General features: G+C 33.9%; 2 protein-coding genes across 2 annotated transcripts in view; both read right to left on the bottom strand.

The window, feature by feature from the left end:
* Positions 1-24,226, bottom strand: part of PTPRD (protein tyrosine phosphatase receptor type D) — a 1,876,190-nt gene that overhangs the window by 1,552,584 nt on the left and 299,380 nt on the right. The window lies entirely within an intron of this gene.
* On the bottom strand, positions 17,195-17,730 carry LOC105098283 (large ribosomal subunit protein uL23-like). Its single transcript, XM_064490207.1, has one exon. It carries the CDS (start codon positions 17,706-17,708, stop codon positions 17,238-17,240), a length of 471 nt encoding a protein of 156 aa, XP_064346277.1. The 5' UTR covers positions 17,709-17,730; the 3' UTR covers positions 17,195-17,237.

The raw sequence follows: 24,226 nt of genomic DNA, 5'->3' as shown, positions 1-24,226 counted from the left end.
GGAGTCAAACTACTCAATTAAAGATTTTTCAAATACTAATATATTAAAAAGGAGTGAAGGGAGGTCCAACAGTCATCTCAATAGTCATCTTCATTTACCTCCCAGGCAAAAAAAAAAAAAAAAGGACTGAAATGTAAGGAAACTTCGCCTACGACTTACGCTGTCCAAGTGAATTCTTCAGTAAATAAAATTCTCAATATTGTGTAAAGATTTCTATTTAATGTAATTTAAGAAAAAAGTTATTTCAAAAGTCTACTCCAATTTTGCAGCACATATTTTTAGCATTAGCATTATGATTGCTTGTATGTAAATATTTCTCCATTCCTGCTCTTAGAGGAACAGTCCTTAGACATGAGTCCTTAGACATGAGTACTTAGACAAAAGTCTGATGACTTTTCCCAGCCTCAACTATGGCAGCTAATTTGTATGTATGCTGAAATCACTGGCATTAATTGGGTTTACCCCCTTCTGATTTCTGTGCCAGCAAAGGAATATAATTTAAATTCTAGGAGGAATGAGAGGCCTATTTATCTAGAGTTAACTCCTTCAGGGTAAATAGTTGGGAGAAAATGCATCTGGAAACTGTATAGCAAGCTTTAGTAAAGATATCCCTAAATTAGTTCTAGATTTCTTATTACTCAGATGAATTTTTTGAAACTTCCGATTTTCAAAAAACCAATCTTCTAGTTTTTCCATATATAACAATCAAAGTAACTCTAAACCTTTATCTAGTAATAATTTAATATCTTTAGTACAATGTTTAGAGAACTTTTGCTAAATTGACTGTTTAAAAAATTACACTTCACTTCTTTTGTTTTACCCTTTTGTGACTAGTAATTATTAGCCACACAGGACTGACAAAACGGTGAACAAAAGAAGAAAGCTTTTTCATTAAAAAGAAAATGAGTCATTTAAATATGGCAAAAGATCAATATCTTAATATACAATCTGGGTAGAAATATGCCCTATGAACTAAGTAGGCACTACTACTTAGGAATTCACACAGAGAGAACTTTTACTTATTTTATAGTTGATTGGATTTGCACAGAAAAGGATAGAATATACTACATTATTATAAAGGTTATGATAGCTAACAGGATTAATAATGTCATGTAATCAACAATAAACAATATCAAGTCCTCCTTGCTAATTTACTAGTTTTCTAAGAGATTTAAATTCTTTAGAAATCTTACAAATAACAACCTGTTTCCCTACCTTTTGTCACTCCACCTGACCTCAATATTGAATTTCTCCTTTACTGTGATCTTGCAGTGCCGTGGAAGAAAACACTTAGCATTCTGTAATTCTTTTCAATATATGTATCACACACCAGATTCTAAGCTCCTTAAAAGGAGGCACTGTCTTTATCACTATGAATCCTTAATTTTGGCATGAGGAAAGTCACATAGTAAGCACTAAATCAATGTTTCTGGAAAAAAATGAATATATGAATAAATGAATGAATGAACAGCATAATCATTTAATCAATCAAGGACTCAGAAGTAATGACTTCTCTATAGCCAGGTTCAGCTCTGTTATTCAAAATACATCCTTTATCAGTAGCAAGACAGCAGCTGGTAGTGGCCTAGTATTTTAGCATGGGTTGGGTTGGCCCAAGACAAACATAAACTTTGAAGACCATATGTTATTAGTCTTTGGATCATTTTTCCATTTTCTCAACTATGTCACTATTCCATCGGATGAGATGTGCACTGCTTATAAACCTCAGCCTTTAAAATGAAACTCCAACAGCAAATCTAAGAATTTTGACACTTTTATTACCTTGAAATTTGAAACACAAATCAATCTAGTCTCTTAAACCACATGTTGAAAAAAAAAGCCTTCCAAAAGATATCAAAAATATTTTTAAAAGAATAAAACAGAAGTCAAAAAAATCCAAAAATATACAAAAGCTGTATTTTCAATTTCAAATGAGGTAAAAGAAATCCACAGAAATGTTCAACATAAATTAATTTCTTAACATTTACTAAAGTTAAATTGGGTATTTGTTTTAGAAGTGCTAATTTAAATACACAGACACATCATTTAGCATAAATGTTTTTACTCTAAATAGCACAATTTGATTTCACTCACTCAACTCTAGAGCATTCATGAGCTAATTAATACTGTTTGGATTTTCCATGTCTTCTGTTTCTTCTGTTTAGATTCCTTAGTTCACTTCACATCTTAACTTCATTCCATGTTATATTAGCAATAATTAATTTTAAAATATTAGATTTGAGTTTTCTGGCAGCATTTTTATTTTTTTTTAAGCTTTGAAGGAACTATATAGTAAAACTATGCACTGAAATTGAAAGGCTTTGGATGACTGGATTATACCTATTTTTACATTCCAGGTCCCCATCAGGAACTCATAGAAAAAAAGTGTTCTTTTTCAGTAAAATTATTGGATGACTACCACTTAAAATGTATTGAAAATTGAAAACAAGGCAAAAGCTTTTAAGAGTATGAACTCAATACACTAGATTTATAGAAAAAGCCTTCAGGTTATTTATGAAGTTATCATAAGTGACTTCCCTAATTATGAAACATATCATATAGAACAGAAAGACTCCCAATAGTTTTTAATGAATTATCAGTAAAAATGTGTGAAGATAAGCTGCAGGGCATTTCATCTTTATTTGAGCTACATTTCTTTTTTAATCTCTATTTAGATAGAAAAGCTGGTTTTTTTTTTAATAGATAAGCAAGCTTAATTTTCATGTCATTCATAATAAAAATTTTTAGTTGAACAAATTATGAACTAATATTTTTGCTGTGGTTTGAACAGATTATACAGTACTTTCATACTCTATCCATCCTTAGAATTACTAATTCTATGCTGTCAGTGTCTGGCATCTAAAACATCCTGTGAATGAAATTTCCGATAGGCATGACATATTGTGCCTACATTCCCTAGTTATCCTTTGCAACGTTTTCTTTATTTTCTTACTCTCCTTATTCTTTATCTTGCCCCTCAGACTTCAAAGATATTTGCATTTAGGGATTTTGCTCTGGATCCTGAAGATTTCACATTTCTTATTCTTTGGAAGAAAGCACAAAATTCTACAGTTGAGGGATACTACAGTTTTTGCAACTGTGCTTAACTTAAAGCTACTGGCCAAATGAACTGCATGCTATCAACAATGCTTTTGAAAAGACTTTAAGTTATATAATGCATTTCTCCCCATTTACTGTAAAATTGCATTCTATTTGTATTCTGTAATTAAAAAAAACTGAATAAGCTAGAAAGTAACCAAAATTGAAACAAAAAGGTTCATACCCACTGGACATTTGATTGGCATGTCACTTTAGAAAACATACGTGTATCCTTACTGAATTGTATTAACCTTAAATAGTATCTCAGTTTAAAGGAAAAAGGGCTATTTTAGCATTAATAATCATTCACTTAAATACTGACTTTAGAATTTCACTTACAAACACACTAAATAATAAATTGCAATACACCATTACAACATACTATCATATTTAAGTACAAATATGATAATAAATCACTATCATTTACTGAATGCTTACTACATGCCAGGCATAATTATTAGTTTTATATGTTAATAACTGAACCTCTTGCTGCAACCCTTGAATTATTTCCTGAAATTATGCCCATTTTAAAGATTCAAAAATTGACAGCCAGATACTTGAAGTCATTCACCAAACTTTAGTTAGTGGAGTCAGAAAGAGCACTCAGGCAGCATGACTCTAGAAATCAATTTTAATCCACCGTACAATACTGTCAAAAGGTGAATCCTGACATTTTGAACAAATGATTAACAAATCACAAGTTGTTGTTACAGACTAGAAATATTAATGGGCAACTGTTCTGCAATAATTATTTTTTAAATTATACCAAGAGAATGTAACTTTCATCTGCCTAAGTCTTATAAAATATTCTGGAACTTCAAGGAAACAATAATAATGCATTGTAAAAAATATATGTATTTATATATGTATTTGTATCATATGTATACTTTTATTTTATATTGTTATTTAATGTAAGATTTGTGCATTATATAGAATATATAACTTTGTGTTATATATGCACACATATATAATTATATTTGCCTATGTATGTGAATATAGTTACATATATTTGTGTCTTTGTATAGGCACATATTTATTTATCATCTGCTAGTCTGAGTTTCCTTTTTTGCTGAATACAGCACTATTAAAAGGGCATTAAATTTACATAATTTTGAAGTACAGCACTCAGGAATCAGTAAGTACTCAGAAAACGAGAGAGAAGGTTCAAGAGCACAAGGAAAGAGTGGACAAAATAAATAAATAAATTTTTAAATAAAATAGTGCCTTTCTTGAACATACTGAGAACAACAAAAAATATTACACCAAAGAGCACTCCGAAGAGCAGTGGGGTGGGGTGGGAGAACAATGCCCAACACAGGAAGAGTCTGAGTGAGCTGCGGAGACGCTGTTTTCTTTTCCTCCACATTGATGCAGGAGGATGTGCAAGCCTATGGAATCACAGAGCCCAAATTCAACCAGGAAAAGCTGGTAAGGTATTTCCCTATCACTGCCTTCCTGTGTGAAACACACAAACATGTAAGACTCTGAAGAATATCCTTTTCCTTTTCCTTTTTTTTCCCTCCCACTCATTGTTATGCAGAAATAAATCACAGACATCACAGAACTTGGGGCCTGAAAGGGACTTACCCAGTTCTTATCCATTGTGATTCTGAATTGTGAATCTATTGAGGGAAACAGTCTTTTTTTTTTTGTATTATAGGTTCCTAGCAGTTTGATTATCTTCTGTTTATGTTTGATACTGACTGCATCTTGTCGAAATAAAATTAATAAATGGGGAAACCGCCAAAATATTAGCTGACCCAGAAGTTATAACATAAATCATCTCAAATTCTGCTCATTTTTAAGGTAAACTAATTTAAAATTGTATAAGATTCACTGAAATTATACTGAAATTCATACATAAGATCATTCTTATTGGAGGGAAACTTTTCCAACTTCAGTCTTTCTCTAAAGATTTTTTTTTTATATGGTCAGATGGTTTCTATGGAAGCTTTAATTCATTTAAATTTGAGAGACTTTGGGGGCTTAGGCATTCATAATAAAGTTTGCATTTAAAACCTCATCACTTTGATAATATAGCTTATTGGAAATTTTAATAATAATGTTTTTCCTTTTAAGAGAGTTGATAGTAAGATTTGAAACTTCTTTATTTACTGTTTTAAAAGAGATGTTAGCCATATCAATATTCCATATTTATTTATATTGTGCATTTCTTTGACTTTTAGTCTCCATCACTTCTATTTCTTGTTCTTAAGTGGAATAATTTATCTAGTCCTAATAAACCTAGTAAACTCATACTGTATGCATGATTCATGAATATGCATACCACAAACATGCAAAGGAAAGGAAAAGAATTGTACTGTATACTCAGTATAATTTTCATATTGTGGGAAAATATTGACTATACATCCATAAAACATGGCTTCTGAAACTATCCTTTCCCCTAGGGAATTTGTTTTAAGCTCCTGGTGTTCATTCTCAGTGTCAGTAAAACTGAATATATTGAACACAATGTTTTAAAGTCCTCTACAGTTCTGACATAGTACTACAAAATTTGTTTCTCATCCACTATTCCTTGGAGTCCTTGAACCCATAGGTATATATTTATTTCTATAAATACATTAAGAGCAATACTGCATACAGTTTCTTTATATAAGAGTTAAGGGATTGTTCCCTTCTGGTATGTTTAATTCAACATATTTTTAAGAAGCATTAAGTACATCTGTAATCCTTTTTAATAGATTTCTTTCTGAACTTCATAAAGCAACTAAGTTATTAGACCACTATTCATGGGTACCATACAGTTATTTTTCTCTCTCACTCCCTGCCTGGTATATTAGCATTATAATACAAATATTTAAAAAACAAATATTAATCAGTAAGACTATAAATGTTGTGTATTATTTTGATATAAAATGTTATTCTTATCATTATTAAACTTGGAAAAATCTTATAATAAACACAATTAGAGAGGCTAACAACAATGTTCTCCAACAGGCCAAAATTATTAGTTATAGCAGAGACAAAGTTGTGAGGAAAAAAAAACCCGCTAAACTTTCAGGTTATAGAAGTGTAAATTACCCATTATCACAATGCATAAAACCAGAGCTTGCAAAATTGTCTACTTTTCACTTATTACTAATATTGAATGTTTTGAGCTAAACAGAGGAGAAAATATTTATGTAAAGTTATTTTTAACCCAGAGTTTCCTTCTCATTTGTGATAACTTATTCTGCTATGAGAAGTTCAGGTATCATACAGGATTAGTCTTATATAAATGCATTTCTATACTTGTTTTATTGTATTTGTCTTTTTTATTGTGGAAAATATAGTCATCTTAATCTGTGTGAGACAGAACCTTCGAAGAAATCTCCTCCATGTTTATAAAAGAAAAACAAATCAAACAAAACTTTTGGCCAACTTTACCTAAGTTTTCTTAGCATTCTATATATTTGCTATCAGTCTTTTCATTTCAATAAACCTGGTTGTCAAGCCATTCTAATATAGAGAAATGATATCAATGGACATTTGAAAGCATCTTACAATTTAGAAAGTATTTTTCCTATTCACTATGGCATATCATCCTTTCTAGAACTGTGTTAGTATCTCTTTTTTATTTTGTAGTAACCAAAGGCACAGAAATCACAAGTGATTAGCCTAAAGTGTTTACTGAGGCAAAGACAGACATTGTAAAAAAAAAAAAAAAAAGAAAAGAAAAAAGAAAAAAGAAACAATGAAATGACTATTCAGTTCCTAATAGATGTACTTCTGCAATATACAAAATAGTTGATAATTTTGTGCTCTAAAATGACAAAGCAGTTTAGTGGGGAAAAAGAAAAGAAAAAGAAAAAATGAAAGGACATTTAATTCCATTAGATTTCTATTCCCTAAACCTTTGCAAAAGCTCAAAGAAAGGTGAAAAAGTGTTGTTTGGTCCTAGGGGCAGGGCTGTGGCAGGAGGGGGAAGGGAATGTTGAAAAGAAAGTGTCAAGAGTTCTATGTCAGACTGGAGGCAGAGAAGTAAAAGCCTGGGAATGGACAGTGAGAAAAAAAGCAACACTTGTTAAGCAGAGAAAAAGAGGGTCATTTTCTTCAAGCTTTTAAATTCCTTTTTCATTATCCCAGCCCTATTCAATTATTATTTTTTTCCCTTATGCATTTTCCCTTTGTGGCATCTCTCTTCGTCTTATTGTGGCATTTCTTCTTCTCTTTGAAAAATCCCTTTTTCCTTATTTCCCATTTTTCTTATTCTTTATAGGCCCGTATCCTGGCAATAAGCTAATACTAGACTGAAAATGATAACCACCTGGTGTTCTTAAATTGTAAGTCTTGGTTATTATAGTAGTTAACCCAGTTCATTTCATTAAAACAAACAATAAAAAAAATCTAGATAATATAAGCAAAATCAAATAGGAATTTATGTGTAATAATAATCAGCTTGTATATAGAAACATATTCTTACAAGTCCTGGGAAGAGCTATAACCAAAAATAAACAATTTAATCTACCCACAGCAGTCGTATCACAGTAAATACATACTGATTTAGACTTTACAATGGCTTTCCGGGACTAGGAACTTCTTAATGCAGAACCTATTAGCATATGGCTAATATTATTAGGTTGATTTGAATGCTATTATAAGTTAAATTACATCTTCTGAAGCGAAACAACAATAAATGGCAAAATCCTCATATATTGGTAAGTCTATGAGGTTGCTTTCAGTTGTCTCTTGGGAATAATAACAGTAATAAAAATATTAACAAGAATAATCTCAGAACTCAGTCTATTTGTTGACTGAGTATATCAAACACTCTCTACAGTATCCCATTTACACCAATCCTGTGAGGTAGATATTACAGATAAACACATAGATCAAATAAAAGGTTTTCATAATATGTGAACAGTTGTAAGGATTATGAGAGTTGGAGGATACTTTCATATCCATGTCTGAATCATTCCAGAACTTACCATTGTTTACTTGTAAACAGGAGACAATGTCAAATTTTAAAATTCTATAAAGCAGTATTAGTTTACATTATCATATTATTTTCTTTACTTTAACAAATTACTTCAACAATTTTTCATCAAATAATCAAAATTTTCCATGCTTCTCTATATGTGATATTTTAAAATCTGAAGCCATTTAATCATTTCTTTTATATAATGTTGAGTTTCTTTTTAAGAGAAATAATGTAACTATTCTATAGCATGAATCTATAACACCAAGTAACAAAAATTTGACTTCAGAGTTGTATTTTTATTTTCAAAATAGATGAAGAGTCCCATATAACTGAAATTTAACAGTGTATAATGAATAGACATTCTGTAAACTTTTTTAGAAAATAATATTTTGATTTTATAGTTGCCAGAAGTATAAATGTCAAGTATACTGGTAAGGCAAAACAAGCTACTTTATACAGGTCTGAAGTGTTGACCATCATAATTTGTTTCCAAGGTTTAATGTATGTAGCCTTCTTAAGCATGATTGAAAAAAAAAAGTAATATAACTAGGAGACCAGTTCTAATGACTGTCTTCACAGAAAGGAAACCACTGACTACTGAGTCTGTGTTTCTGGTATAAGAACTAAAAGGGGATTGAATATAAAAGATTGGACATCCCCATGGACAGAGACTGCTTGAGCTTGCAACCTGCATTGAGAATTCAATTATTTGCTCATCCCTTTTCCGAAAGTTATTTAACATGGGAGTCTAGAAGCAGTGAAAAACATGGTCCAAGAGTAACACCATCCCACACATTAACTGTCACATTAATACTGAGGATAAATGCTTCCATGGCAAGAACATTTCTTAAGTATGAACTAAATCTAATAAGTAATATAAAGTCCCTTTGAAGTTAGTACTCATGGTTTTTAATTTAGGCAGCACATGCAAATAAGTTTGGGTGAATTGGGTAACAGATTTACGCCCATTTAATACAGAGCTGGCTAAGATAGTTAATAAAAGCAAATAGGAAAAGGAATGGATCATTGAGAAGAACAACAACTTTACTGAGAACCTCTTTTACACCAGGTATTATGCTGGATACTGTGCATGCATTTTATTCAATTTCTACCACGTTTAAGTTTTGCATCATTTCCATTCAGGCCTGCTACATAATTTGTGGGTTCTAGGACACTATGAAAATGTGGGGCCCCAAGTAGGGTGGGCAAGTCAATGTCCCTTTCCCACTGGTGGCAAATCAATGGCCCCTCTTCCCATTGGTTTGCCATTCTAATCCACAGTGGACTGATGACTCTAAGGGGACTGCAATCTTCTCACTGGAATGCCCTCACTACCTTGATGACGGTGGGTGACATGTCCCTGTCAAGTCATCTGCTGAATCTGGAGTGTTGCTCCCAGCCTAGGGGTGGTATGGCCACAGCCTTGCCTGCTCCATGTAGCACATGTGTAACCCCTACCTGTCCTGTGCTCATGCCCAGATCCCCATGAGAAAAGAGGGGACTAGTGCAGCAGTTGCTACCCCAGGTGGAGGTTGGCAGCAGTCACAGAGCAGGTTCCAGAAGGAAAAGGTGTGTAGAGAAGAAGCATATGAAAAGCCATCCCAGATCCCAGGGAGGTCAGGAGGCAGTGGGAAGTGGAAAAGTGAACGTGGGATGCTCTAAGCACCCAGAGAATGCTTTGTTTCTCCTCCGACTTCACTTACTAAACAAATACAAAGATAAAATTTTTATAAATATCAAGATTACAACCACCAAGCATTAAACCCTAAATGCTAAGCACAGAGCCTTATATGACCATACTGTTCACATGCCCATGAAGTCAGCCCTGTTCCCAATTCATAAATGGAAAAATTGCCCAAAGTCCTGTGTAAGCATGAGATAAAATGTGTGCATGTGTGTGCATGCATGTGCATCAATTAGGGTAGAATGAGTAACCAAGTTTAGTTTTTTCCATTGTGCCTAATTGCTCATATATATTTACCACTCCTAAAAATAATGAAAAATGTTTTAGAGTGTACTCTTCGTATTTTTCCTTCTTGGATTAAATGTAAACGAGTTAGGATAAGAAATAGAAATAAAGAATAGAGATTTTGTTTTGAGAGATTGATAAAATTTAAACACACTTGTCTGACCTAAGGAAACTGTTCTATCAGCAAATAGGTTAATGATAAATCTATATAATTTTTTCATATGCTATCAAGCTCAACATTGACTACCTTGAGAGGTTCACAAGAAAAGTTATAAAATGGAAGCTAATCTTTTACCTTGTCAAAAAGATTTTCCATCATACCTGCAGATGTTTTCATGTGAAAATCATTTTTTCAGACTTAGGTTACTATTATCATCATCTCTGATCTAGTGTGATTCAAAAAGAAGTGAAATTGCATGTCTAGAAGCACTCCACACAAAATGGCATGAAGGGTAGAGTCAGAGCTCCTACAAAGCCACTGAAGTAAAAAAAAAAAGTTCAAGAATTCTGTTAGATTCAAAACATGCTGTAAGGCATTACACAAATATACAAATCCATGGTCAAATGTTCCTCAGAGGAGCATGACGGAAATAATTTAAATAATTTCCATGACCTATTTCATATTTATATGAAAGTTATTTTAATTTTATAATTAAGTAATATTTACCCCAATAAACTTTTTTTCCTATACGATTCCTCAGTGGCAAAGCCATCTGAGATTTGGCTCAACTATCACTTTCTCCTATTTATTTTGACAAACCACCTTTCTCCACTTTCAGTCTAGGTAAGGTGCTGCCTCCGAATGCTGCCTGAGAGTCCTGTACACACGCTCCATTTAGCATCAGTGCCCACTGCTAGCTGTTATCCTCTCTCCTCCTTCTAACTCTCAGCAACTTCAGGGAAAAGGATGATCTGTGTTCTTCTGTTTGTTTGCTTCCTTGTTTTTGTAGCTTCTGTGCATATTAGTATGTCTACGAGATGGCAAATACTCATTCAATACTAAATGAATGAATGAATGAATGAATGACAGGGTAGGTATTTCTTTTCTGCCTGAGGCTAGGGTTAATGCATTCCTTGTCTGTCATTATATGCTTGAGGACTGGAAAAATATTTCCTACACATCAACAAATCTTCACAATCCAGAAATACTGCAAATCCTCTCTAGTTGTTCAGAGACATCTAGAAATTGTCTATTCACATTGATATAACCACACAGAGTCTAAATCAAATATCCAGGTTGTAACATAGGTGGTCATTTGGTGTACTTTAAGACTAACTATGATTAAGATTTCAGGTGCCTTAAAATCTACTAAATTCAAACCTAAACCCTTAAAAATAGAGAAAATATCTCAATTTTAGATAACTGGCTTTCAAATTAGATCTTGAAATATGATTCATTCACAAGGAAGAGAAGAATCTCTGCATCAATGGAAATTACTGATCAAGTAATGGGCTTGTGTCCAATATTAAACCTCAAGGAAGATTTCCTGTTAATGTTTTGAATATTTTGTTTCCTTACATCATTTAGAGAAGGCACACTCAGGATTGAGAAGGTGTGTTCCCACATCCACAGGATACTGGTGTATATTAAACACTCATCATTGGCCAGCTTGAAGGTTTAATATTGATTGTTAACTGGGTAATAATGGGCATTAGTCTACTGCTTGTCATAGAATCTCAATAACTGTAATTAGCTCTAAACACGAAGCTACCCATATTTGGTAGAAAGGGAATTTAAAAATATTGGAAAATCCATTAGAGCTATTCCTAGAGCACAGTAAATATTTGACATTAGCTACCTACTCTTCACAACTTTTGTGAAGGTGGACTTTTTCATCTGCTCTATAATCAATTCTGTATTTTTTTTTTCATAAAAGGGGATTTTTTTTTAAAGTAAAAGCAAATAAAATAGTGTGTGTATACATATATGTTATCTCTTTATATTATATACTTTCAAATAATTAGAATAGACACTATATCATATATTTTATATAATGTATATCATTTATATACATTATATATTTAACATATTTGTGTTATATACAAATTATAAAGCTTACATGTTGCATGTACAAATATGTTATGTATAGATATAATACATAATTTCCCATATATAAACATGTATCTAACTATATGTGTATATAAGCACATATATAATATGCACATGCATATATTACACATGTATGTATATATGTATAAAATTTAATCCTCAAATATAGATATTTCCAAATTAAAATAAACTTTATGTTTACATTCAGAATATTTTCAAACTACAATTATGAAAGAGGGAATTCTGTAGGCATGTGAATTCTGAGACATCGTTTCTTACAGATTTCCTCAGTAGTTGTTATTTCAGAAGGACTAAGAACAAAGTTGGATATTTTGCAGATACATGAGATCAATACTAACCAGTTTCCAGCAATGACTGTGATATCAGGAGAACACAAAGATAATTCTTAACTGCATTTCGCAAGCTTTAATATTGTCTAAGTTATAGGTGTCCATTTGGGTTTGCCCGTGACTGCCCACTTTGTACCTGAATAATCCACTTTAATTCTCAAGTTATGCTCTTGATACCAATCATTTATAAACAGAAGCATTCATCAAAGATTCAATGGATTAGTGCTTCTGAGGTAGAAACAGTCAGTCTGTTCAGCTATAGATACAAACCCTTGGCTGCCTTCACTCTCTGCTAAGTGAAAAGGTCTTCAGTGTTACCCAAGAATACGATGCTGGACTTTTTAATGTGTGTCATGGTTTGAATCTTGTCCTCCAAAATTTATATGGCGAAGTCCTAACTCCCTGTACCTCAGAATTTGTGTGGCCTTATTGGAAATAGAGGTGTTGTAGATTTAATCAGCAATGTTGAGGTCATCTAATATGACTGGTATCTTAAAAGGGACCCTTTGGACATAGGTATGCACAGAGAAAGGACTCAATGTAAAGATGAGGGTAGAGATCAAGGTGATACAGTAGAAGTGAAGAAACATCAGAGATGCCAGCAAACCACTAAAGCCAGGAGGAAGGCATGTAATAGATTCTCCCTCACAGGCCTCAGAAGAGAGCAATCCTGCCAACATCCTGATCTCAAAGTTCTAGCTTCCAGAATAAATTTCTATTGTCTGTGAGACTCAATTTGTGGTAATTTGTTACGGCAGACGCAGCAAACTAATATGATGTGTCACCTGGAGAACTCCATGATCTTGGCCGTTCCTAATGATAACATGGTGCTACTTACAGAAACCTTCACGAAGCATAGGAATCCCAGAGAGATATATATTGTTCCTTGGGCCTTGAGGTTTAAACTTCTTTTCCATGTTACTAATGTGTCCTAAACATCGAGGGAAGCCAGATTATTTTTATTTTTGAAATCTAAATTAATTGTTTTGGTTGCTCTTTAAAGGTTTATTTTAGTTTTTGTTTTGTTTCTTAAGCTAAAGAATATGATATAAAACCATGTTCAATATGTGGACCAAAAGTGACAACCTTCCATTTTTTATCATTGTTACTTATTTGGGTCAGTGTGGGAGGTCACTATGTAGTCTGGAGTGATTCTGGTGTTTACAGTTTATTTTACATATTTATGATACTCTAGACTGCCATAAATCTTGGTAGATCTTCAAGATATCTTATCTGCTTGCGGTTCCCTTGATTCTGTAGGACGATTATGAGGAGGCATTGGGGCTGCTCGTCATACACCTCACAAAATGCCCATGGAAGATGGCGCACACCACACAAGACACAGAAGCTTCAAAAGCAAAATCTGGTAAGTTTCAGAGCCCCTAATGAAAATAAATTACAAACCAAAAGTGACAGTTACCTGTAAACTGAATTTTTGATTTCCTAAAAAAGGTATGATTTACAAATAAATGGTCTCATGTAAGATGAAAAATGGCAAAAACATACAAGGTTGAGATAAGAAGGGATAAAGATGAGACGGAGGAAAGGAAGCAAGGTTACTTAGAAAGCAGAATGGAGAGACCCTGTGAGGGAACAAACCTTCCCAGAAGAAAGAAAAAAGGGAAGAGCTCACAGGAAGGGGCCATTCAATGGAGACTGAGTGAGGTAGAAATAATAAAAATCCCCCAAATCAAGCCAAGTATAAAAGAAATCCGGTTATCTCACTTGTTGGAAATTTCAGAGAATTATACATTCTCTGCTATGCCGGGCAGTGAGATCTTCTTGGAGAGCAGGATCGGTGTGTGCATGCAGATGGGAGACCAGGCAGAGGTGGACCTGTAGGCACGCATGTGTGTGCCCAGTGTTTTCCTCTCGGTATCCTCAGCATTTAGGCAAACTGCCTGACAAACAGTAAGTACTTGATACATTCTTACTGAATGAGTGAGCTTTGGTTAGCCAGATACAGTTATTCAATTTGTTCTGATTCGCAAATCATTATAAGAAATGTTCTTAATGAGGTAACTAGAAGGATCCACTGATCCAGAAATGATATGCTGCTCTAGAGCATTAGGAGGGGGAAAAAAAAAAAGAAAGAAAGAAAAAGAATATGACAGTGGGAGCTGGATGAGATCAAATCTCTTTCTAGATGTTTCCCGTGTCCCTTTCTGTTTCTTAGAAACAGAGCTCCCAGGACACCAAAGAAAAGTCTGGCACTTGAATAAAGAAACAGCACAACAAAGCATCACTTTTACTAAATCGGTTTATCTCACAGTCAGGCCCTGCAGGTTTGTAAAATATGCTTCCAGCAGATGGCGTTTGGCATAGATAATAAAGATGTTCACATCTCCAGAGTCTTGTAATTACCTTAAGAATTAGGAGAAGAAAATAGAAAAAGAAAAAGAGGAGTCAATTCTTTCTGCTTCCCTTCCCTTTTAGTCCTATTATCATAATCTGTATCCCATTTCAATTTTCATTACTTTTAGAAGAGTACAGCGGGCAGAGAGGAAATGAGAGAGACTGTGTTGGAGAGACGATTTAATTGCTCTGCTAAGAAAGAAATTCAGCTCACACAAAACAGGGCCAACTTTTTCCATTTGATCTTACAGCTCAAATGACAGCTATGCCATACGTTTTATGTTATTTGAAAGAGCACAAATGAAAACAAAGATTTTAAACATTCCATTCTGCCTCACTATCATTTTATCCATTAAAAAAAAAAAAATCCTCAGTGGTATTTAACAAACTTACAACAAAACAGTCCTCAGGAATATGTCAAGGTCTCCACAGACCACTCTAGTGTATGTGAAGCTGGCTGAATGTTTTAGCTGAGTTCATTGAAGGTGTTGTGTATTAAATTGCTGGAAGCCTTTCAGAATTCTGGCTCTCAAAGCACATGGAAAATGAATAGTGCGGCTACTGTTGGTGCATTCATTTGCATATCAATGCCGAGAATTCTGTCGGTTTCATAGAAATGATAGTGATTGAGGTCTAAGAATGAAAGTGAGTAGCTTCGATATACACAGGGGTCACCAGAATTCTCTCTGCTTGCACGCCAACATTTCAAATGATTTTCCCACTAGGATAAGATGGGTCCTTCACTATTCTGTGTCCTCCAAGGTAGCATTATGGATTTCTGAATAGGGCTAAAGACGCTGATGTTTTGAATTCTCAGACAGTTTTTTTTTTTTTTTTTCCAGAGAAAATAATCCTCTGCCAAATTTTCAAAGCCCAACAGCTTGAGATCTCTGTCTCTTTTCCTTTTTGGTTTCATTCCTTTTTTAAAAAATCAAATTAAATAAAATATGAACATTTTTGTTCAAGAAAGCCAAGTTATGAGCAATAATTTACCAAGAAATGGACTTTTTTTATTATTACATTTTACTTCCCAAAACAATTTTCTTACCTGTAAAATCTACAGTTCAGTATATAGACATTAATAGCTCTGTCACAAATGTGAAAGAACACTGGGAAATCTTAAGTTAACATTTCAGATGATGTCATATTCAGTCTGGGAATCTGTATGTAGAAAATCTAATACATGGATTATTGTTAAGTATTTGAAAATTAAAGAAGAGCATAATTTGAAGCCATTTATCTCTTGAATGATATTGGTAATATCAAGGGTGATAAAATGGGTGGCACTAGAGAGAGGTCTCAGGGACAAATCAAATATTTACCCTTTAGGTGAAATACTGCCTACATGCATTCTTCTAATTTTCCTTTATTCATAAATAACCATGTAGAACGTAAGCACCATGAAGGCAGGAGTAATGCTCTCTTTACTTCTGTATCATCAATGCCTAGAATAGTGCCTATATTGGCAGCTTAATAACAGTTGAATAAAGGAACAGGTTAATTACTAAAAGTCCATTTGGAAAGAGATTCCTTTTTCAAAACACAGTGTTAATGGACACCAAAGAGGCAGTTCCCGTATGTCTTTCTTTAGCTTCAACCACTCTCCCAAGCTCTGGTAACAATTTATCAACTGCCCCAGACCTGCTGTCCTTCTAACAAAGCCACATCAGCGTGTCCCCAAATAAATTCACCATCTCTCCTACCCTGAATATTGTCCTTCTATCAGTTAATATAAACACTCTTCCTTCATTCCTTTTGAATACTATGAGTATTTGCCTTAATTTTGGGAGGCAACTTCCGTGACTCTCAGTTACGCTGCTCCCCTTATCCCCTTATCCAAGCCCTTTCCTTCTCTTGCTCAAAGTCTAATTTCTTCTTCCTTAGACCAGAATTAAATACAGTTTCTATAATCCAGCCTGCCTCAAACATCTTTCTCTTCCACACCATTCTGTACAAGAAGAATGGATGCGTGTGTGTTCATACACTTAATTGTCTTGCTTTCCCTATCAAAAGCCTCAGCAGTCCATACATTTCTACTGCATCCCTTATTATCTAAGGCCTCAAAACAAGTTTAGAGGCATATATTGAACTACTTTAGACACATATTTCGATTTCTAATGACCCTCATTCCTTGATACTCTCCAAACAAAAGGTGCTAGACTTTCTTCTCTTTCTTCTTCTGCTTCTGCCCTTTCTTTTTCCTAAAAACCCTTCTCTACCCTGTCGTAGCTCTAAAAATATAATTCACTCTTTAGGCTTAATGATCTTACATCAAACCTCTCCATCATAAAGGATCTCAGAAAGTCCTGATCAGAGGTTTCCTCTGTCTTTGAATTAACATAGTTTATATACATCCCTCATTAAATTTTCCATATCCTTCCTCTACATTATAGAACCTTGCATGTATATTTCATATCCGTCACTACACTCTAAGTTCTTTTTTTTTTTTATAGTAAAAATTTTTATATTTAGAATTAGCCAGCTGGACTGAGTTTAGATGATTCCAATTTTGTTTTCAACATCCACAGCATCATAATCAGGAGCCAGTCGTACATATGCCTTCTTCTCTCCATCAGGCCTAATCAGGGTATTGACTTTAGCCACGTCAATGTCATAGAGCTTCTTCACAGCCTGTTTGATCTGGTGCTTGTTGGCTTTGACATCCACAATGAACACAAGTGTGTTGTTGTCTTCTATCTTCTTCATAGCTGACTCGGTGGTCAAGGGGAACTTGATGATGGCATAGTGGTCAAGCTTGTTTCTCCTAGGGGCGCTCTTCCGAGGATATTTGGGCTGCCTTCTGAGCCGCAGTGTTTTGGGCTGTCGGAATGTGGGTGACGTCCGGATCTTCTTTTTTTTGTGGCTGTGGACGCCTTTCAGCACTGCTTTCTTGGCCTTCAAAGCCTTTGCTTTGGCTTCGGCTTTGGGAGGGGTGGGGGCTTCCTTCTTCGCTTTCGGCGCCATCTTCGTGAAAAGCTCTAAGTTCTTGCCATACTACTCAACTTTGCAAGCTTTTGCATATAGACTTGCTTACATCAGGGACTTAATGACTGAATTATTAAATTAATCTCATGATTTATCTTCCATAGAATGAAGCTAAAATGTTTAGATCAGGCATTAAAATATTTAATTAAAATAGGATCAATTTTTACATTGTCATTTTGTACTTAAAGGCTAACTATTATTACCAGTGAATATAGAAGGTGTTTTGTCATTTACAAATTTTTAATTATTTCAGGTACGTTTGATAGGAGTGAACTGAATACTTTCCCTGTGCCAAAGGAGACGTACTGGTTAATATCATATGATTCTGTTGACAGAATCATTATCAGTGCAGCAAAAATAATGTAGATAGCAACGTAAGTTCTTCACTTTAGAGAAAGTGTTCTGAAACCTCAAGATTCAATTGATTGGAGAATTACGAAATACTGTGCCATTAGCATTCATTACAGATTGTGGTTAAGGAAATGTTAATACTCGGTATACACTAGTGGTTCTCAAACTTTACCATGCATCAGAATTATTTGTCATGGAAGACTGTTAACAACCAGATTCTGAGGCCCCATCCCCAGGGTTTCTGATTCAGCAGGTCTATAGCGGGGCCTCAAAATTTGGATTTTTTGCAAATCCTCAGTTGATGTTGTTGTTACAGGAACCTCACTTGGAGAAGCACCAGTCTGGATTAAGCAAAAAGGATGGCACATGTTACCATAATTCTTGGTCCAGATGTGTTAATTTATGTTGATGAGTAGACTGGACCTGTGAGGTAAAACCAACAGCTAATGGGCAAATGTAACTGAGGTGTCCTACCCAGCACCCCTTTACAATCAGGCTCCCTCAGCTCTCATTTGCACCAAATATTTGAAAGCCAGAAGTTAGCTCAGGACAAAAAATAAAAATCATTGTAACATAGTATTATTTTCTATCTTGCTAACCACGGTATTCCCAATATAGCTCTGAGACACAAAAGGTTCTCAATATTTATAAATACAAGAATAGATAAAATCAAAAGTAAATATAGTGCTGAGTTCTTTGATAATCACAATCATCATAATTAATAGAAACTGAAAGTATGTACCACTATTTTAAAAGGCTTAGAAGAGGAACTCCTTTGAGGAAAAAGACTGTGTGTAAAGCTGAAGTTTTTCCACACTAGGAATCTTCACTAAATCTCTGCAGTCGGAATGTGTCTCAGTGGTAAAGTACCAAATGGTAACTTCTAAGTGTTAACATCTGGCTCTGCATGTTTTGTTAGAGATGGTACATGGTTCCATTAAGAAAAGGTATTAATTTGAAAGAAAATATATGAAGAATCCCCTCATTCTTAGAATAATTATGTTACACACTTTTTAAAAGGATCTATAAAGAACACATGTCAAGATACCAAGAATACATATTGTGAGAGTAATCCAATGGCATCTGCTGGTGCAAAAATCAAGCTGTGATATTTTTTCTTGTTACATGTGTTTCTCCCACCTTCCAGATTAAAAGTGCAATATAATTTTATTTTTAGTTCATTGATCCAGAGAATTAAGTCCTTAGAGGGCAGGAATTGTTTACATGTACAACTAAAATCATGTTATGGAAGTATCAGACTTATTAAAACTTTAACAAGAAATGCAGGCACAATAGAGAACTGCCCAACGAGGCAAGCACCAGCTGGACTGAGAGTCAACACTCATGAGCTCTTAGCTTCATGGCATGTCTTACATGGGAGAAAAACCAGGGGTTGCTGAACTCTCTTAATCACAGGTGACTTCACTTTGTAGATTATATAAAAATAAAAGCTTCCCAACAATATATGTATCTTTAAGTAATTAATAAGCTATTGCTCTTAAAATTTTACTATGGAAATGACCCAGAACTAGGCCACTTTTAAGTAGGGTAATCCTCTTGGTAGTAGATTGACATATACCTTTCATATTATTCTAGTATGTTTGTCATTCTAGTGCTTTCCAGACTCTCAGAGTCTACATTTCTTCTCAAGCATAGTGGCTCCAGCAAACAGTCTACCTGGCACTGAAAAACAAGTGTTGTGATATAACATGACTTTCCACTAAACAAGCATGAAAACTTTCTTACCACCAATACTGCCCTCAAAGTCATTTTTAAAATAGGGCATTTTCAAAACTCCAAGGTTTCTTTCTGCAACCTATTTCATGTTCTCACCTCTGTCTACCTGGGAGATAGATATTTCTGCACTCTACAAAGAATTGCAGGAAGCTAAGTCATTGCCAAGGCCATTTGAGGATTGAATTGGCTCAAGTTAGATGTAAATTTAATATAAAAAAATGAGTCTGACTTTATTCTAGTTCTTGGTCTGTCTTTTTGGCTTGCTAAGTCATTCAAATCAGGGAAATATTCTAGCCTACTAAGAATGTTTAGAAGGGGTCCCTGTCTTCACAGATAGGTTTAAAATGTATGGCTTCTGACAGGAATGCTTGGAAAATAATCATTCACTTCTCTCCATCAATTTCATGTTATCCCAAGGGTTTCTTCAACAGATGGACATAATTTGCATACTTGACTACCACAGTTTTCTTAATTGCATTTTCCCAGCATATTCTATTATATTTGCAGTCTATTAGGTTTCCCCTAGAATTTCACTTTGAAAAATATACACAACATATATTAAGTTATTTTATTTCCTACATGGCAGACCTCTCTGCAAAATCTAGCACTTGGAAGCTTTAGGCATTTAGGATACACTGAAAATCTATTCCCACACTTTAAGCTCAGCTGTAACATCTCTCAAAAGGATTTAATGGATCTATTTTGTTACAAGCCTTCAAATTTTAGTTAAAAATATTTCATAATATATGCTATGTCAGAATATCACGTAATTCAGTAACTGTGTGCAATATTTCAATATTTAAATATCAATTTTATGTTAAAATCTATTATCAACCTGTAACAAATGCCTAGACCATTCACCATTAAAAACTTAATTCATTTTCCAACTCAGAAATGAATAAAGATCCAGAAGAGAGCCACAAAAAGTCATATGGCCATTAAGGGGGAAAATGATATGATTATGATTTTAGTTTTCATGCGAAACCAACCAATCTTCTAAGCACAAAATACTTCTAAATAAATAAAAATCTTATCTTAAGTGAGACATTTCTGAAGTTGGCTCACCATATTTTTAAAAAGCTTGATTTTTAAAATATGTTTTTTAAATATGCATTTACAACTCTGTTGTTTATTAACTATAGGGAAGAAGCCAAATATTCCTTTGCTATTTTAAAATCTGGTCACTGATTCTCAAATAAAAACAACTGGTAATGAAGCAATTTTGTATTATTTCCCATGAGACATAGAATTATTTTAACATTAAGTATCAATACCATGTACTTTTCTTTAAATTTGTAAAAATTCACCAGGATCCCCAAAGAGGCCAATTCACTTACATTCATGGATTTAATATGTAGTTGTAACAAAAGTTTTATCTAAAAATAGTGAGTAACAATACATAGCTGACTATGTTGTGTCTAGAAATAATCTCCTAGCTTAATGTGTTAATTCTGAGTTTTGAGGAAACAATCAAAATGGGGTAATTCCAGCAGTATGAATTCAAATGTAATTTTCATTTAAACTTTATTCTGGTGGCTATCTACAGAAGCAGTACATTCTCCTACAGAGGATTTTGAAAACCTGGGTGTTTTTATTGTCAGAATCATTTAGAGCAATGCAAGAATTTTAGTAGGAAGAGTCAGGAAAGTCATGCAATGTGCAGGACAGTCCTGCACAACAAAGACGGTGGCTGCAGCCTGTATGGTTTGGGACGCCTGGCCTGAAGAAAGAGGAAGAGGAAGAGGAAGAGGAAGAAAATATATACAGTTATCTGAGCCTAAACCTTCACATTCTTTGGCATATAAACACAGCATTTTTACACATCTTAAGTACACACTGAATGTCTATAAGTAATCTCCGTCTAAATTAAGAAAAGATTAAACTTAGGAAAACTTCTGTAAACCAATATTCTTTTCCATTAGGCATAACCATGTTACCTACATGGGAATACTGCTCCTGATGTTTGAGTTGCAATATACTAAATCTGTATTTGTAGCTGACCCATTAAAGACACTCTCCATGTAGGTGCAAGCATCTGAGTATTTCATTAGGTCTTCATAGTAGTACAGCTCAAGCATTAATAAAATAAAATAAATGCAACTATTTATTTATACTTTACATTATCATTGTAAAATTCTATGCACATAGTAAATTTATGTTTAATTCCCAAATAGTGAAAGAGAATTACAAAATACATGTTAAAAAATAAAAAGCATCAGTTCCAGGAGGGTTGAGAACAGCTACTACAGTAAAATAGTAATAACAGTATCAGTGCTGAGAGTTTACTGGTGTGAGTCCATGGGAAATAGGATGACTTCTGAGACAAGAGAATGTAGAAGGCAACAGTTAAAATGTTATGAAAACAAAAGCTCCAGGGTAGAAATGTGAGGGTAAATATGTAGAAGTCCAGAAAAAGAGAAGAAAAGCTGGGACAGAAGAGTACATCGTGAAAGATGGCCTATGGGGTTAAGTGGGTAAGGAATTAGCTTCTTTATAATACAAGAAAAGTAAGCTACAGACCTACATCCCTCAGGAGCACAGACATAAAATTAACAAGAAAATTTTAGGAATTCCACAACAATATGAAAACTAGGAAATAATAAAACATGACCAGGTAGGTTTACGGCATTTTATGGCAGGAATTTAAGGTAGGTTTGGCATGCAAAAATCTACCAATATAATTTACTATATTACCAGGAAAAAAAATCTTATGACTGTCTCTAAATATGCACTAAAAATTTATTTAACAAAAATCTAAACTCTACTAATGATTAAAAAAAAAAAAAAAAACCCTCTCAGCAAAACAGAAACTCCCTCAACGTCATAAAGGAATCTATGAAAAAAACTTAACATTATACTTAACAACGAAAGACTGAATGCTTAGACTCTAAAATCAAAAACAAAGGAAGGGTGTCTGCTCTCACTTCTTCTACTCAACATTGTCCTAGGGGTCCCAAGCAAAGTAATAACACAAAAGAAAGCGAAAGACACACAGATTGAAAAGGAACACATAAAACTCTCTTCATATGCTGACCGTATGGTCATCTGTGTAAAAAAAAAAACAAACAAAAAAACCCCCAAAGAATCCACAATAAAGATAGATCTAGTGAGTCTAGAACAGGTTCAGGATACAAGATCAATACACAAAAATCAACTTTATTTCTTTATGCTGGCAATGAACAATCAGAATTGAAATTGAAAAACAATGTAACTAAAGAAAAAATAGAAAATGAAATGCTCAGAGATAACTTTAAGAAAAATATACACATTATAGTATATCTATACAAGGGACTACTACTTAAAAAATAAAAAGTAACAGCTTCCTCTACACCGAACAACATAGGAATAGCTCAAAATAATGATGAGCCAAAGTAGCTATACAAAAACTCAGTGTATACTGCATGTTACAATTTATATAAAATTCTAGAAAGTGCCAACTCCTTTATAGTAAGAGAAGGCAGATCAGTGTTAGCCTGGTAACCACAATTTGGGAGGAAGTAAGATTATAAAGCACCACAAAGAAAACTTTTGGGAGTGATGGTACATTCATGTGGGCATGATTGACAGATGAACATATATACTAAAACTTATGCAAACTGTGCACTTTAAATAGGGGCATTTTATTGTGTGTCACAGATACTACAATAAAGCTATAGAACTGATTATCTATGAAGGTGAATTGATAGGAGGCCAGCTATTTATCATAACTAATGGTGAATGAAACTATGGCCACATTTCTCATTTGTAAATTGACTCAACTTGTTGAAAGTTTATGTAAACTCTAAGACTACTTTCATGTCTGTACTGAAGTAATAGACTAAAGAAACGGATGAGTGAGGGGAAATGAGGTTCTGGACTTAAGATTATGATCTGTGAAGGAGAAAATCTGAAACTATGAGACAGTATAAATATAATGATTAACTCAGAATAAATAGTGTTCTACCATTTGCTTTCAAATTACATTTTTTTTTTTAAGATTCCCTATGTCTGATGTGGTGAAATTGGGGCAAGGAACAGATTTATTTTTAGTTTTCTGACCTCTTTTCAAAAACAGAAGGGTTGCACTTCATTTGTTTGATTTCCTTTAACTCCCATAAAAATTTTGATCTTAGCAAATAATGTTAGGCTGAAATGTTGAACCATTTGACTCTACTAGGCCTAATGAGAGATTAGAATAGAGCAGTACCAAGACTCATTTCAGATACATTTCTGTATAATCAATCAGTTCTCATAACAGATTAGGATACTGCGATTTAGATGGATCAAATCTAGACCAATATCCACTTATTCATGCAATATATGAAATACCTGAGTTCCTACTATGTGCCAGGCATTCCGCTAGATCTTGGGATATAGTGATGACTGTAGCTTTACTTGAGTGTTAGACATAGGAATTGAATCTAAATTTA

The sequence above is a fragment of the Camelus dromedarius genome, chromosome 10, assembly GCF_036321535.1.
Source record: "Camelus dromedarius isolate mCamDro1 chromosome 10, mCamDro1.pat, whole genome shotgun sequence".
Classification (NCBI taxonomy): domain Eukaryota; kingdom Metazoa; phylum Chordata; class Mammalia; order Artiodactyla; family Camelidae; genus Camelus; species Camelus dromedarius.
This window is presented reverse-complemented; position numbering and strand designations above follow the sequence as displayed.